This window comes from Manis pentadactyla, chromosome 9 (genome assembly GCF_030020395.1).
Source record: "Manis pentadactyla isolate mManPen7 chromosome 9, mManPen7.hap1, whole genome shotgun sequence".
NCBI lineage: Eukaryota > Metazoa > Chordata > Mammalia > Pholidota > Manidae > Manis > Manis pentadactyla.
In genome coordinates, this window is record NC_080027.1 from 52,292,325 (window position 1) to 52,309,857 (window position 17,533).

At 39.1% G+C, this 17,533-nt stretch overlaps 1 protein-coding gene across 14 annotated transcripts in view; it reads left to right on the forward strand.

Moving 5' to 3' along the window:
• The window catches only part of MICAL2 (microtubule associated monooxygenase, calponin and LIM domain containing 2), a 220,942-nt gene that overhangs the window by 193,418 nt on the left and 9,991 nt on the right, over positions 1–17,533 (forward strand). For all 14 annotated transcript variants that reach the window (XM_057507388.1, XM_057507380.1, XM_057507381.1 and 11 more), the window contains 2 exons: positions 2,629–2,721; positions 5,503–5,596. In XM_057507388.1, coding sequence (XP_057363371.1) covers positions 2,629–2,721; positions 5,503–5,596 — 187 coding nt within the window. The remainder of the gene's footprint in view (positions 1–2,628; positions 2,722–5,502; positions 5,597–17,533) is intronic.

Below are 17,533 nucleotides of genomic sequence, written 5' to 3' on the forward strand. Positions count from 1 at the left end.
ATCTAAACATTGGATGCTTTCCTAAGGAAAATAATGGTTTCTCCATCCATACCCATGAAGTCTGTGACAGAATGACCAGGATCCGTGAAGCCCTGGAAACACACATACTTTCCAGACACAATCTCTGACATTAGTTATGGATCTGGATCCCTCTGGCAGTATCTGGGATAGCCCTCTTAGATCTAGTCTCCAGTTGTAGATTTATGTTCCCTTTAATGGTCAAACATTTAGTTCAATGACAGCTATCAAATGCCCAGGAACCAGGCTAGCTGTAACAATTTTTTAATTCTATATTTGTTTCTGCCACCATTAAAAAGAAATCTCTAGCATATTCTAATCCTTATCCTAATATGTAAAAAGTTGATATGTATGCTCAGAGAAGACTAACTCCTAGTAAATACAGCCCAATTTGAACATTTATTTTGTATATACACATAGGACATACATTTATGTATACAGGCATACCTTGGAGATATTGTGGGTTCAATTTCAAACCACCACAATAAAGCAAATCTTGCAATAAAGTGGGCCAAATAATTTTTTTGGTTCCTTAGTGCATATAAAAGTTATGTTTATGCTATATTGTATTAAGTGTGCAATAGCATTATGTCTAAAAAACTAAGGTACATACCTTAATTAGAAAATGCTTGATTGCTAAAAATGCTGCCCATCATGTGAGCTTTCAATGAGTCATAAACATTTTGCTTACGGAGGGTCTTGCTTTGATGTAGAGGGCTGCTGACTGATCAGGGTAGTGGTTGCTGAAGGTTTGGGGTGGATGTGGCAATTTCTTAAAGTAAGACAACAATGAAGTTTGCTGCAGTGATTAACTCTTCCTTCCAAGAACAATTTCTTTGTGCATGTGATGCTATTTGACATTTTACATACAGTACTTCTTTCAAAATTGGAGTCAATCTTCCCAATCCCTGCCACTGCTTTATCAACTACATTTATATAATATTGTAAATCCTTTGTTGTCGGTTAAACAATCTTCACCAGCAATGGATTCTATCTCAAGAAACCACACTTTCTTTCCCCATCCATAAAAAGCAACTCCTCATCCATTAAAGTTTTACCATGAGACTTCAACAATTCAGTAATATCATCAGGCTATACTTCTAATTCTGGTTCTCTTACGATTTCCACCACATCTGTACTTATTTCCTCCACTGAAGTCTTAAACCTCTCAAACTCTTCCATGAGGGTTGGAATCAACTTCTTCCAAACTCCTGTTAATGTTGGTATTTTGACCTCTTTCCATGAATTATGCATGTTCTTACTGGATCTAAAATGGTGAATCCTTTCCAGAAGTTTTTCAATTGACTTGCCTAAATCCATCAGAGGAATCACTATGTAGGGCACCTATAGCCTTACAAAATACATATCTTAAATAGTAAAACTTGAAAATCAAAATGTCTCCTTGATCCATAGGCTGAAGAATGGATGATTTGTTAGCAGACAGGAAAACAGCATTCATATCCTTGTCCACCTCCAGTAATGCTCTTGGGTGACCAGGTGCATTGTCAATGAGCAGTCATACTTTGAAAGTAATATTTTTTCCTGTGTAGTAGGTCTCAACAGTGGGCTTCAAATATTCAGTAACCATGTTGTAAACAAATGTGCTATCATGCAGGCTTTGTTATTCTATTTCTAGAGTACAGGCAGAATAGATTTAGCATAATTCTTAAGGGCTCTAGGATTTTTGGACTGGTAAGTGAGCACGGGACCCAATGCTCAACCATTATTCTCTGCTGCTTCTCTAAACAGAAGTGTCTCCTAAGCTTTCCGACATGTGGAGCTGGTCCCACCACTACTTCTCCTTTTTCTAAAAGTATCTAAAACCTTGAAGATCCAGACATCTATTTTAAATGCATTCTTTTTGAATGCTCTGTATTTTACAAGCTCAGGCACACACAAAAGCCAGTGACACAAATAATGTATTTGTTCAAGCAAAGTGAAATAGAATGGGAAGCAATCTTATGCCTGCCTCAAGCCAAGAGACACTTTTATTTGAATTATTTAGATACATTCTTCTATTTCTGGGTCTAATCAGGCAATGTAGACCCAAGCTGAAGGACTACTTAAAATTTTAAACTAGCTTTCATGTAATATAATGTGTGTGTGTGTGTCTGTCTGTCCCAGGCTCATCATCCCTGGGCCTCATTGTAACACCTGTGTAGAGAATAATTCTTGTGTTATTCTTTCCCTCAACTGAACGAAGTTAATGCTTTATAAAGTCACTTTTACCTACAAACCGATGTGTACGCCTCCCCATACACAGATACACCCACACACATACACAGATGTGTACCAGTATCCCAATCTGGCACATACTAGCCACATATAGCTATTTAAATTCATTAAAATGAAATAAAATTTAAAATTCAATTTCTTATTCATGCTAGTCTCATTTCAGATGTCCAATAGCCATATGTGGCTAGTGGCTTCCATATTTTAGACAGCACGGATATAGAACATTTACATCATTGCAGACAGTTCTATGGGATGTCATTGTTCTAGAAGCTAAGCAGTGATTTGGTTGGAGAGGACAAAAGCCTGTGACAGTATTTTACAAATTTCAACCCCATTTTTCTCAGACACATTTTTTCTTTTCTATTGGTTTTCTAGGAGAGGAAGACACTTAGAAGAAGAAGGAAGCTGGAAAAAGCAACAAAACAGTTGGTTAAGCAAGAAGAACTGAAAAGACTTCATAAAGCTCAGGTCAGAAAACAAACTCGGGTGCATGGTCCTAGGGTCTGGAATCTTGGGAATCTGTATTTGAATGCCCTTTGGAAGTCCATATTATTTTGGGGAAGGCAGGCTAGAGAAAGGCAGTCTCTTTTCCCTGAATGGCCAGGTTTGTGGCCATTTTTAAGGCCCTGACTCGATGCCTGATGTGGCTCTGGGGTTTAGAGAGCTCAGGAGCTGGCCCACCCCTTGCTGCCTTTTCATCCACAGATGTGTCCTACAAAGTGATCCTGGAATGACAACTAATGCATGGCCTTGGGAGCCATTCCAGGCCCTTAAATGCCACATAGCAGTGGCCTTAGTTTTTCCTCTGATTGGACACAACCTTCCCCTGACTTCCTGACAGTGTCTTTGCTAAACTGACAACTTTTAGGGGCTGTCTCTATTCCAAGGTTAGTTGAAGACATAAGTATCCAGCATTTCAATATAGACTTTCTGGCTTAATTGTTAAGTCCAAACATTTCTGCCCATGTTGATCTGCCCACCTGTAACAGTCAGGCAAAATGAAGAGGGAAGTCAAAGCATTCTCCATCTCCTTAAGGACCCCAGACTTAGCCTTGAAAAGCAGCCAGATTTCAGGACAAAAGGACTTAGAATTAACTCACACTAATCCAGTGTCCCCTTGCATCTCCTGCTGTAGTTTTTGCCTTTTTTGACCATGTGGTCCTGTAATTGTGTCTGACAAGAAGGAAGTCATTTAATCCAAACTCTCACCTTTCACAGTGATTGATATGGGAGCCCCCCCTCTTTCACCGAGTAATTCCTGTAATCCCCCCCATCCACTCTCAACTTCGGAAACAGGTTTTCTTGAAACATTTCAGCCTTTCTTTCTGGGAATAAGATACATCTTAATGAGATGGATTGGCAAACTCAGCTATTTCCCCTCCTCATAGTTTCTCTCCAGATAGTAGGTGTGATCAGAGAAGAATTACAGTGGCTTTTGGAGTCCCACTCTGCTAGTGCTCATAGCAGTCATTTTTAAGCTTTAAGATTTTCATCCTTAGTTTCTAAAGAATGGCCAGTCTTTATTAGTCTGCTCAGGCTGCTATAACAACATAACACAGATTACATGGCTTAAACAGTAAGAATTTTTTTTCTCACAAATCTGGAGACTGGAAGTTCAAGATCAAGGCTTTCAGGAATGGTTTCTAGTATAGCCTCTCTTCCTGGCTTGTCGACAACTGCTTTCTTGCTGTGTCCTCAAAATGCATTTTTTTTCTGTGTGCAGGCAAAGAAAGAGAGAGCTCTGGTGTTCTTATAAGGATACCAGTCCAAGGGGATAAGGGCCCCGCTCTTATGACCTCATTTAACCTTAGTTACTTCCTTAAAGGCCCTGTACCCACCTACAGTTACATTGCAGGTTGGGGCTCCAACATATGAATGTGTAGTGGACACAATTACATCCATAACAACCACATAGCCAAACTTGTACAACTATTGATAATAAAGTCATTTAAATGTTTCTCTCCCATTAGCAATTCTCCTATCAAGAGATTTATTCATAAATATGTAATTGTCTTAGAAAGAGAGAAAGAGAGGAAGAGGGCATGAAATTGCAGTAGTTTTATATAGAATGCCCATCTATCTCAGGTGTTAGGTTAGGCACTGGGGCTTAAATACTCTTAGTTGGGACAAGAAGAGCCAGGTGGCTGCTTAGGCCCCACTGCTGCTCAAATCTCTTCCCAGGGTTGGAGGTTCTTCAGTAACTGTATTCTGAATCCAGGGGAGACTTAGAAGATGCGGCGTTAAGCAGGAAGCGTGACTGAGCTGGAGGAAGGTAGAGGAGGAACAGTGCATGCATTCTACCTGCCCAGACAGCTGCAGGTTCCTTTAACATCCCTGTTCTGCAGGTGCCAAGTCTGTTCTGCCAAGAGAGGTGCCTTTTGGCAGCATTATGTTTGAAAATAGAGAAAATTAATGGGAATCAAAATTCCTATATACATTTCCACTAATTGTCCTTCCTAATATATACAACGGAGAAATAGCTAGTAAGGAAAATAAACATGTAAATGCAAACCCAGCCATGATGCCAAACCTTAATAAGGTGCTGATGGTGAACCTAAGGAGGGGGTGAGATTGTCCCTTAGTGGCATAAATGCCCTGTGTCTTAGCTTAACAATCTAGTAGCAAAGCCACTGTACACTTCCACTGTAAAGGGTCCCTGGACATTGGCTCCATGGTGCAATGAAAGAATAGGTACAGTTGGTAACTGAGGACAGGAGCTGGACAAACCGAGAAAGGAACATCAAGCCCAGGTCTCCTGCTCCAGACCAACTTCTCAGGAAGTATCTGCTGGTTCTTCTTGGGAAAATGGAATGTGAGCATGCTCTGGGCCTGCCCTCAGAGCGCCTGTCCTACTGTGAGTAGTGGCTGCAGCTCCAGCATATGTCATGACCACAGTCAGAGGCTGAGTCTCGAAGGAGTCCAGGAACCATGAGACCCGGCCACCTAGCCCAGCAGCCTCTGCCTGAGAGCACTCTGTGTGATCGGCCAGGCCCAAGGGAGCTGTGTTCATTTCTACCTGGGGGGGCAGACTGAGCTTACACAAAGACTTCTCACTTAATGTTTTCACACTAAAGAAGGAAAACATCAGATCTATTGTAGCGGGAATTCAGAGGTCTTTACCCATTAATCAAGGAGGGACCCCATGAAGGACAGGACCCTTCCTCTTGGAAACTGAGTGGCAGAAATAATCCCCTTGTGTAACTCTGCACATCAAGAGTCCCTCCATAACATACAATCCTGACATTTCAGGCCATCCAGAGGCAGCTGCAGGAGGTGGAGGAGCAGCAGAGGGCTTCAGAGATCCAGGGCGTAAGACTGGAGAAGGCACTGAGAGGAGAAGCAGGTAGGCATCCCACTGGATCTGGTGCAGTAGGCTTGGGTCCATGTCTGTGGTCTGGGAATAGTTCTGGTCTAACCATCTGGGCAAAACTGGATCACCCACCTGGAACAGTCAACACAGACATGCAGTGTTAATCAACAACTGCTTCACACTTTCAGAGTCAAACTGGTGTCCGGTTTGCAATCCCTAGGGTATTGGTCACTTGTGGGCCTTGTCACAGGGTTTCTGGTCTACCCAGTGTCTCTTCTGCAATTGTGAATGTTCTTTGCAATTCAGGGGTTAAGATAAATTCAGGAAAAATATTTGGGCATTCAGACAACATTGGTAGTGCTTCAAAGCCTGGACTTGGAGTCAAAGTCCTGGTTTCTCTCTTTACTAGCTATATGACCCTGAGTCAGTCACATTCAAAACCTTTATGAGCTTTCACTTTCTTCTCAAAAATGGGGACAATAGTGGTTTCCTACTTTATAAAGCTGATATGAGGATTAAAGCAGAAAAAAATATATGTATTTAATATATATGCACATAAAGAAATTAAATTAGTACATTGCCTTAGCACAAGGCAGAGCAATAAATGGCACTATTCCACTGATAGCTTTAGATTCTTACATGCAAAAAGAATTCATCTGCTGAAGACCTCTCACTTGTTAGACATGAGACAGCCTTTGAGTAGTTGAAAGGTTAATGGTCCATTGAGGACACACACATGTAAATAAATAAACCATGATACAGGAGAGGAACAAGCATTAGGGTGGAAAGGGAACAGAATCATGAGGTTCCTAACTGGTCCTGGGAGAGGGGGAGGTTAGGCTAATCCCTGGGAAGAGGTGGTCTATTAAAATGAGAACCAGAGCAGGAATAGGAGTTAAGGAGGGGAGGTTGTTCTGGCAGAGGGAACAGCACCTGTGTAGGTGAAATGTGAAACCGATGTGAAATGCCTTAATGAATGAAGCACCAGCAAAGGGATGACATGAAGAAATTGACAGTTTTTGGAAACCACCCAGCAGTCGTGTGGCTAGTGAATTGGAGCGGCCCTTAGAGCTAACATGGGGAGGTACTGTTCCTTTAGTTTTCTGAAATGTCTTCAGCCTTCTGTAGTTTGGGTATAAAGTGTGAAAAAACCAGACACTGAAAACACATGTTTGTGTGCAATCATGTAAACAACATGTTACTTGTTAAACAACATAGTGAAGGGTAGGGTTTCAATTCTCTCAGAAGTTTAGTCATTGGAGAGCCATGATACTAGCAGAAGCAGCCCAGATTGTGTGAAGGCCTGAAGCTTAAAGTCATGCACACGAAGCTGTGAGGGCCACTCCCAGGGCCTTGCTGCATATCAGGGAAATGTTGGAATCTGACTTTCATCCCTCTGTGCCTCAGTTTCCTTGTTTTTAAAGTGGGTGTGATAATCATACCTGTTCCTTGGGTTTGTGATAAGGACTGGCTAAAACAACTTATGTAGAAGCCCTTGCTTAGCATAGGATAGATGATTAACAAATATTTGTTCCTTTTCTTACTAACATACACTCTACATTTCCTTGTGAGGATGACCCAAATCCACCCATCAGAAGGAGACTTCATTACAGAAATGGTAACTGGTTTTTGATACTTGGAATAAGATTCACTGACTCTCTCGACAGTGGTTGCTGGGACTTTCAGTGCAATGAACTGCCCTTGTCTGATGTTTGGTCACATTCCCAATCAAGAAGGCTCTGATAATTGTCTTTAGGAATCCACTGATTTCAGTGAGAGCCTTTAGAAATGAAAGGGATTAACCAGCAAAGCTAGAGCATGTTTCAGATTGTTCGGGTGGCAGCATAGTGGAGTGGGGTAAGCAGAGAAGTATAGGCATCAGAGAGCCCCATGTTGAAGTTTCATTACCATTAGGCTGTGTGGTCCTGGAAGAATCACTAAACCTCTCTGGCCTCAGATTCCTTATATAAAAAATTGAGCTACTAATCCTCACATTACAACATAATTCTAAAAACTATGGATATTGGTGGGCAAAGTGTCTCCCAGAGTGTCTACATTGTAGGCATTCCATAAATACTACCTGATATATTTTATGAAATATTATTAAATATCCACACACATACACTTTTAAAGAACTGACTGCCTAATCTTTACTGCTCGAAGTTTAAACTCTAGAACCTAAATTTTTAAAGCTTCTGAAAATCTCCCTCACTCCCTCACCTAATGCAAAAGGTTATTTTTAAATCAGCCAAAGAAACCTAGCCCCAGCTTGTGGTGTTTTCAAAGGTGTGTTAACCCAGCCAGAAGATGGATTCCATTCATTGCCTTTATATCCTTGGTAATTTAATTCCCCTGTTAAGTTTATGTGCCTTTTTTTCTTTGATTGTCCTTGGGCGGGTGACAGATGCAGATCAACAAGGGGCTGGAGACTGAAAGAGTCAACTTACGGAGACTGGCCCCAAAGGAAAGCAAGTGGAAGACTTGCAAGCCAGGCATCAAAATTAAAACACTCTAACTTGTAATAACATTTGTGCAATAATAATATTCCTTTGCAGTTTAATATTCTATTCAGCCCCTTTAAGAGATTGCCCTGGTGCTTAATGAATGACCAATGCTTATTAGGTTAAGTTGTGTTTGAGCTGGCCTGTGCTGCTCTGGTTCAAGTGATTTAATGGGAATTATTTAATAGGTATTATTAGGATAATTAGAAAATGATCACAGTTAGGCAATAATATTGAGCTATAAAGGTTGTGAATAACCAAATTTAGAGACAGGCCTGAAAACATGAGTAGTCTGCGACAGTTATGCAAGTCTCCTCTAATAATTATGTGAGCCAGCCTGAAAGGGTTCCTTTGTTCCTAGGAGTTATTCATTAGGCGGGCATTGAATTAGAGGAACATGCGGGGGTGCAGGACGGAGGGCAATGATGGCTGATGAGCAAAATGAGGCTTTGATGAGCTCCTAATTGTCGTGACAACAATTCCTGCTTTCTTTTTTTCCAACAGTCAGAAATAAGCTCCCCCACTCCCAGTAAGGGTTCTTCCCCATTCTGTCAAGGAAAGGGAAACAGAAAAAGGAAAATCCAACAATCCACTGCAGATGACAAGTCATTATATTGTTGGGGGCGGAGAGGGGGCACAGTTATGGATGGATGCCCTTGACCAAAGGAATGGATTCCCCTGGTGGTCCTAGCTGCCCAGAGTAAAGGGCCAGGATGAGCAGAGGCCTGATTGCCCTTGGCCTGACGCTCTATGAGAAGGCCAACCAGAGTTTTGCCAGCCAGTTAGACTCCTCTTGGTCAAGGTACAGTTTCCTACCTACTGCTTTGTTGGTTGTCAATATGGCAGTCAGTGTTATGTGCCAGGGCCATGGAATTCTCCAATTTATCAAGAGATGGACTTTCAAATTCAGATGGTATCAATGACAGCATCTGTGTTTTCTTTCATACCTGAAGACAAATGAAATCTGATGAAAACGGAGAACAGCTTCCAGAGAGAAAAGATTTGTTCCCGGGGGAGGTGTATGGGAATTATTCCTCCCTCACAGATTTGCCAAATTTTGGGGAAGGTTTACCAGCTGGTTGTCTGCATTGAGCTTCCTGATTTTTTAATTTTAGAGACAGATGGCCTCTTCACAAAAATAGAAAGGTTTACAAGAAATAGCAGGATGTTTGAAACTGCCAGCAGGTGGCAGCAGGAACACACATTGTGAAAAGGAAAGTGCAATGAAAACCTAGACAGGAAGAGGGAAGTAGTTTGGCTTATACTATGTGGTTTTTATCTTGACTGCTGCAAAGAAACAGAAGGAATAATACTTTCCTGTAACAGAGAGGGGTCCTAAAAAGAACATAGATGCTACAATCAGAAACTCCTGCGTTTGTGTCCCAGTGCCATTCATAGGGAATGCCCAGGAATAACAAGACTCCAAAGCTGATGGTTAAGCAAACAAGGAACTTGGAGGGGTTTGCCACCGCTCTGTGCAGAAAGAAAACAGTAAAATTCAGAGTATCAGAGCAAGGGAAATTTTTATCCATAGCAAACAGCAAGAACAGCAGCATGGTACAAGTTGCCCTGTGCCCAAGTGCCATAATGTGATCTGATAGGCCCCGATGGCAGCTGTGCACAGTGGACTGTGCCACAACTGAGAAACTCAGGGCAGGGATCTCAGTAGCTTTTATAGCAAGCAGGAAACAGGCCAGTCTCCTTTCCCAGGAAGCAAGTAATTATACAATAGCCCTGCTATGGTATCCTGACCTACTTCATAGCTTGTCTATTTAGCTGGTTGGAGGAATGACTCAGGCTCAGAAGGTAGTTAGGCTTTGCAGTTTGGTGCACTCATCAAAGTTGCACAGAGATGCTCAATGTCTGTGGCCACACTCAACAGATATTTATATATTCACCTCTTTTTCCAGCCTCAGTGGCTCCTTGGTGGGTTAGTAGCCTTGTAACAGAGATAGGCCTAGTGAGGACAAGACTAAGATTCCATCCCTGAAGAAGCCTTGAATTGTCTCTTTTGAATGGATTCCAGAGTCATTGAGGCCTCAAAGTATGTGCCCTAGGTCATTGATTTGCACAAAAAAAATCACCATGACAGCAGCAAGAAATACTTGTTATATCACAAGTTAGTATATATAAATATATAATTAAATAAAATGTTTCAAGAAATAATACTGAATATTTTGCTACATATAAAAGACTGGCACTTTCTATTCTGTCTTATTTGTAATGCTTGTTATGACCTATAAAATTAATTTTGCAATGCTTCTGTTTAAAAAACACTGTCATGGCGGTTTTACCTGGAAAAATACTTAAAAGTAAATAACCAAATGGCTGCCAAGGGTACAAAATCCATTTCCTTAGAAATATAGAGCAGCAGAACAGTGAACTAGATACCATAAAATCCTGTTCATTACAATAAGCATATTTTTAAAAACATTGCTAGGCTCTCGAATGAAATAAATCTCTCAGGGCCAAGAAGGAGAAGGAAGAGAAGAAGAAAGGTGTATGCTAGGAAGGAAAAAAGCACAAAAACAGAACTCCTAGATTACCTTGGGGATAAATATCAGTGGTTTTAGATTCTAAATCTTGAGACTAACAACAAGTAGGAGATCTAGCCTTGAGATTCCCATAGTAAGCCAGGCCTTTAGCACCCCCAAAACAAGTATAGCTCCTCTATGAAAGAAACCGTTCCTCAGTTTAGACTCTCAGGATTCAGACAGATTAAATTCAATAAACTTATGAGTTTATAACATTGACAACAACTACAATAATAATAAATCAGCCAAAACAGAAGGAAGTGAGCCACTAAGTATGAGAGTCAGCAAAAACAACAAATTTAAAAGGCCAAGAACTTCAATTATATTAGCTATTAAATATAGAATATACTATGTCTATGTGTAAAACACAGAAATATGAAAATGAACAAGCAGGAAAACACTATAACAGTGAATAGGCAACAAATACTACCTTAATCTTCCTCAACCATAACCTTACATAACCATAGTTAAAATTAGCATAATGAGCTCTCTGCTGTGATGTACTAAGAAAGACATCATCACTTATGCAGCATCTCAGCCACAAATGCTTAACTTGAATTTGACCATAAAGATACAATCAGAAAAATCGATATTGAGAGACAATCTGCAAAATAACTAACAAATATCAATGTCATAAAAAAGGGGGGAGTGAATCTAGAGAACTATTCTAGATGAAAGGAATCTAAAGAAACACAACTAAATAGAGTGTTTAATTCTTTAGGTTTAAACTTTTCAAATAAAAACTTGAGGGAAAATTGACCAAGGAGTTTTTTAAATAATAAAATACATGGAGAGTCCAGAAATGAAAAGTATATTTTTTGAAAGTAAAAAGTCTGTGAATGTGCTAAACAGTAGCTTGAACAGGATACAACTGAAGAGAGAATTAATGAATTGGACAATATAGCTGAAGAAATCAACCATAATGCAGCAGATATAGAAGGAGATGGAAAATACAAACAAGTAGTTTGTAGACATAGAAAATAGAATAAGAAGGTCTGGTATATGTTCAGTTGGGTCCCTGAAGGAGAGAATAGAGAAAATTAAGGTTGGGTATTATTTGAAAAGATAACAGCTGACATACGATGGAAAAGCATTTAGAACAGCATTTAAAGAAGGGTAAATATCCATCCTCCTTAAAGTATTCCAAAAAGTAGAAGAGGAGGGAATACTTCCAAACTCATTCTATGAGGCCAGCATCACTCAAATACCAAAACCAGACAAAGACACCACAGAAAATTACAGACCAATATCTCTGATGAATATAGATGCAAAACTCCTCAACAAAATATTAGCAAACAAAATTCAGAAATACATCAAAAATATCATCCATCATGACCAAGTGGGATTTATTCCAGGGTTGCAAGGATGATACAATATTTGAAAACAAGACAAGGATGCCCACTCTTCCCACTTTTATTCAACATATACTGGAGGTCCTAGCCATGGCAATCAGTCAACACAAAGAAATAAAAGGCATCTCAATCCGAAAGGAAGAAGTTAAACTGTCACTATTTGCAGATGACATGATATTGTACATAAAAACCCTAAAGAATCTACCCCAAAGCTACTAGAACTAATAACTGAATTCAGGAAAGTTATAGGATACAATTATATTTAAAAAGCAGATAAAATAGCCTTTAATACCAAAACCATGATTAGGAATAAACAGGTCACTACATAATTTTTAAATGATCAACTCACCAAGAAGATATGATAGTTTTAAATGTGTATATATTGACTATAATGGACTCAATATACATGAAACAAAAAAAAAGATAAAGCTGTAGGGAGAAATTTCTACTCTCAATGGCAGGAGATTTTAATATATATCTCAAGTAATGATAGTCAAGCAGACAAAACATTAGTATGAACTTGAACAGTGCAACTAATAACCTAATTTAGTGGACATTTATAAAACCCTGTATCCCCAAAATAGGAACCATATATTCTTCTCAAGTTCATGTGGTGATTTACAAAAATTGATCATATTGGTTCATAAAGTAAATCTCATAGAATCTGCATTATACAGAATAATTCTATATTACAATGCAATTAACTTAATCAAAAGGAAAAAATCAAATGGATTTTTTTTTGAAATACACTAAATATGAAAAAACAGTAGGTCACAACTCATGGGGTGCAGTGAAAGTGGTGCTTGGAGGTATTGCCTTCAATACTTTTATTAGAGAAGAAGACAGGCTGAAAATTAATGAACTAAGTTTCCCACTTAAATTAGTAAAAGAATAAAATAAATCTAAAAATAGAATGCAATAAATATATGAGCAGAAGTAAATGAAATAGAGAATAAAGATAAAATAGATGACAAGTCAAATGTTCGTTCTTTGAAAAGACCAATAAAAGATTAGAGACAATCTTCTTAAATTGATCTAAAAAATAAAATAGAAGACAGAAATAAATAAATTAGGAATTAAAACAGCAGACATAACCACAGATTTAGCAAAATTCAACAAGACAAAAGAATATAATGAACATTTAATTCAATTAATTTTAAATTTTGGCAACCGGAGGGTGATTTAACAAGCACCGTATTAACAAATTAAACAGGAAAATCATATGGTCTTTTCAATAGAAGAGGAAAATGTCATTTAACAAAATTCAACACTCACTTGGAATAAAAACTTGTAGCAAAAAAGAAGTAGAACCGGAGAGAACGTTCTTAATTGGAAGGCTGTCTTTCAAAACCCTGCAGCAAACATCTTTGTTGAATGGTAAAAATTAGAAGCATCTCTTTAAAAATCAGTAATAAGAGAAGGACACCTACCATCACCTCTTCTGTTCAACATTGTACAGGAGACCTTAGCCAGTATGGTAAGACAAGGGAAAAAATGGCATAAGATTTGGAAAGGAAGAAACAAATTTCTGTTTTCAGCTGATAGAATTATCCACATGGAAAACCTAAAAGAATGTACAAATAAATTGTTAAAAATAAAAAGAACCTTTATGGCAGCGATTTGGTGTAAGATCAAAACAGAGCAATTACATTTTTATATCTCAGCATCAAAAAGTTAGAAAATGAAATAACAAAGAAATTATCACTGATATTAGCTAAAAAATAGTGTACCTAGGAGTAAATCTAAGAAAAAGTGTGTACAACCTTTATGAAACCAATTTAAACACTTCACTGAAAGCCATCAAAGACCCAAACTTAATCTCACACATGAAAACTTGATATTAGCTTGCAATAGCTTTGCAGATCACAGGAAATAAGTGATTCTGGAACAACTGGATAGTCATACAGGAAAATATGAAATTGAGCCTAGCCTATCTCACACCATACAAGCATCAATTTCATGAATATTAAAGATTTTAATATGAAAAAAATGAAACTTGAAATGTGAAGAAGAATCTTTTTGACCTCAAGTTGGTAGCGTATAGACACTATAAAGGAAAAGATAAGCCACTAATTCAAGAAATATATTTGCAACAAATATAACCAAAAAGAATCAGTATTCCCAAATATGTAAAGAACTCTTACCATCAAGAAGAATAGACAAGGAGCTTGATATAAAAATAGGTAAATAATATAAATATACATTTCACAGAAAAATACTTATTAGTAATAAGGAAAATTCAACTTAAGACTAAATGAGAAAGTATTTTAAATTACTAAATTATCAAAACTTTTAAAATCTAATACTATTTGGCAACATTGAAAAACTAGGGGAGCTCTTATTCGATGTTAGTGGGAGTGTAAACAGTCTCAGCTCTTTTGAAAACAGTTTGGCTTTATGCTGTAAAGTGGACGATTTGCATCCCCTACTACTCAATATTTCATTCTTAAGTGTACACCAGAGAAGTTCTTGCCCAAGTGGGCCAGAAGACATAGGCAAGAATGTTCATAGCAGGAGCATCCATAATAAGAAAACATGAACATCTATATACTCATCAACAGGAAAATGGATGAATTGTAGTATATTTCAAGATCTCCCAAAGTGGTTTTGACTACTGAGGAAAGGAAGACTTTAAAAGATGAACTAACTGTAGGCTGTAAAATTGCAAATTATTCCATTGAGAAAAGAAAATTGAATGGAATGATTCAGCTCAACCTGTGTTAGTTGACTAGGGCCGATAGAAGTCAGTGTGGCTGCGCAAGGAACTCTCATGGCCCAGATTTTAGGACACATAAGAAAGATGGGAAAAGGGAATTGTAATGCAGGATAAATGTCTGGCTAGAACCTGTGGGTATAATGCAGCAAAGCGGCAGACTGAAAAAACAACAACAAAGATACTCTAAAGACAGCAAAATAGTGCCTTTAAAGCTGTTTCTTTTGGATTGAGAACAAGGGAAAGGAGAGGCCCAGTGCTGAGGCAGATGGTGTAATGTTACATGATGAGAAAAGGCAGGATTTTCAGCTCTCAGCTTTTCTGTTTTCTTTATCAAGGGAAATGGTCCTCAACCTAGAAATGTTAAACAAATATCTAGTAGAGGAGACTGAATCTAGATGAGAAATCGAGGTGAGAAAAATGGGAGAGCAATGAATTCAGGTTTCCAAGCTGGGACAAAAGACAATATATTGAGTAGTGTCTTGCATGTGGCATCAGTCAGACACTGTTAAATGGACCAAATTAATCTCCTGGTGTTGATAACTTGTAGATAAAACCTCAGGCTTTGGAAAGTCATAGAGAATTCCACAATCAAAAGTCTTAAGATGAGTACATTTTCTATTTTTCACATGGGAAAGAAACCTCAATTCTGAATCTTGTGAAAATTCTAGAAAGGATGATTAAAGAACTTGTGAATATTTAGAAAGCAATTGAGATTACTAGGAACCATTGGTGTTTACTGAGAAGCTCTGAAAAACAAGTGTCATTTCCTTTTCTGGGTGAAGTTGCAAGGTTTGTAGTGCCAGTGACAGAGCAGATCTTGTGAAGCTTGATTTCAGGAAATTATTTTGGTATCAAAGTCTCCTGTAACAGCCTCATGGACAACATATAGGAATGTGGGCTGGATGACTGGGTGCATTTAGTCTGTAGAACAACCTCACCCAAAGGCTGAGAAATGTCCCTAATAATGGACCAGATGGCTCTGTTCTTGGTCCGTTCCATGTGATATTTTGTTTTTCAATATTGCACAAAGGTACAGGATACCCATTTATTAATTATGCAGAATCCCAAAGCTAGGAGACATGTGTCAACTGGCTGAAATATTCGAAAGATTTCTCCACCATGGAAAATAAACAGGATGATATTTAAAAGGATGCATATAAAGTCTTGAATTAGGTTTAAAAGAGGATCAGTTGTATAAATAGAACATTAAGTCTCCATACTTAACCACCACTGGTGTGGAATGACCAGATTCATTTACACATTAATAAGAACCCAGTAAAGACACAGCTGCTAAAAAGACTTCTGTAATCCCTGGGCTCAGGGTGAAGGTGCAGGAGGATCTCTACTCTGAACTGTTGATACTGTGTGTGATTCTGGACTCTCAAGGAGTATCCTGAAACATTAGAGGGCAAGCCGAGGTGGGCAGCCCTCTTGGGACAAATGATTAATAACCTGGAGGTGCTAACTCTGGGAAAAGAATACTTCAGTGGATCATGAGATCTGTCTTTCAATATGTGGATGTCTTTTGTGTAAAATATGTACTCATGTGTTCTCTATTTTCCTCCAAAGGGCAAAATTGGACTTAGTAGCTAGCAGCCAAACAAAGGCCAAAAGAAAGAAGTTTCCAATACTTAGAGAACGCAGCCCTGTGGTGGGCGAGGTCTGCCATCACAAGGAGAGATATGGTAGAGGCTGGAGTGGGAGGGAGGTACAGGGAGTCCCCGTGGCTGAAATGACCTTTAAGGGTTGCTCCAACTCATATATTGCATGATTTGAATCATGACCATTAACATTTATTGAGTTTATATTGTGTGCCGGGGCTGGGTTAAGGTCTGTGTGTACACAATCCCACTGCATCTTTGTAACAGATAAGAAGACTGGGGCTCAGGGAGGTTATAAGCATTCAGGCCAATCCAGGAGTAGGTAGAAGAGTGGAGTTTGATCCCAAATCTGAGTTGAAAGTACATGCTTGTAACTCCTATATTATGTATGATCTCCAGTCTGTGTACTTCATGCCTTCATTCAACAACTAGCACCTAGGTGCTGTGCTCTTCACCTCCTTCTCTCCCTGGAAAACTCTTATTCATGCATTTGGACTGAAGTCACCTGCTGTCTTCTCTCTGAGGCCTCTCTCCACTTACTGCACACAGGATTAATTGCTTCCCTTCTGTGTTGCCATAGCAAAAGGTGCGTTGTACTCTGCTTGGCTATGTGGTGTTGGTTTTCCCCAGTTTCTTGAGGAGCTGGAACTAATGCTTATACATCCTTGTCCTTGGGGCCATAAGTAATGCTTAGCGAGTGTTGGTTCTCTGCATGCTTATAAGTTAATTCGTTTGGTCATTCATGCAAGAAACCTAAGGGAGAATAACATCTTGCTTATTTCCCTCCCTCCTCTCCCCACATTTAATCTTTCCTGTATAAAACTCTACATATAATTCTCCTATGAACCACTTATGTTCTACAGCATAAAATACAAGTGCCTTAACGTGACATTCAGAGGTTACTATGGTGGGATCCTCACACACTCCCAGGCCTCATCATGCACCTCTCCACACCCTGAGTCCTTCGCCATCTCTCTCTCCACCACCTTCTGTCCTCTCCTCTGTCTTTACTCACATTGCTCCCTCTTCTTAGAAATGTCCTCTTTCAGCCTCATTGTTTCCTCTCAGAGTGTTATCCATTCTTCAACATCCCAGTTCAAATGCCACCTCCCTTGGGGAAGCCCAACTTCACACCCTGAGCAGGAAAACCCTCCCTTCTCTGTTTTCCCAGAGTGCATTTCTGCTGCTTTGTTGTGGCAACAGTTTTCTAATGTGCTATTTTATTCTAGCTCTTTAGATCCATCTAACCCAAAAGATTATCTAACA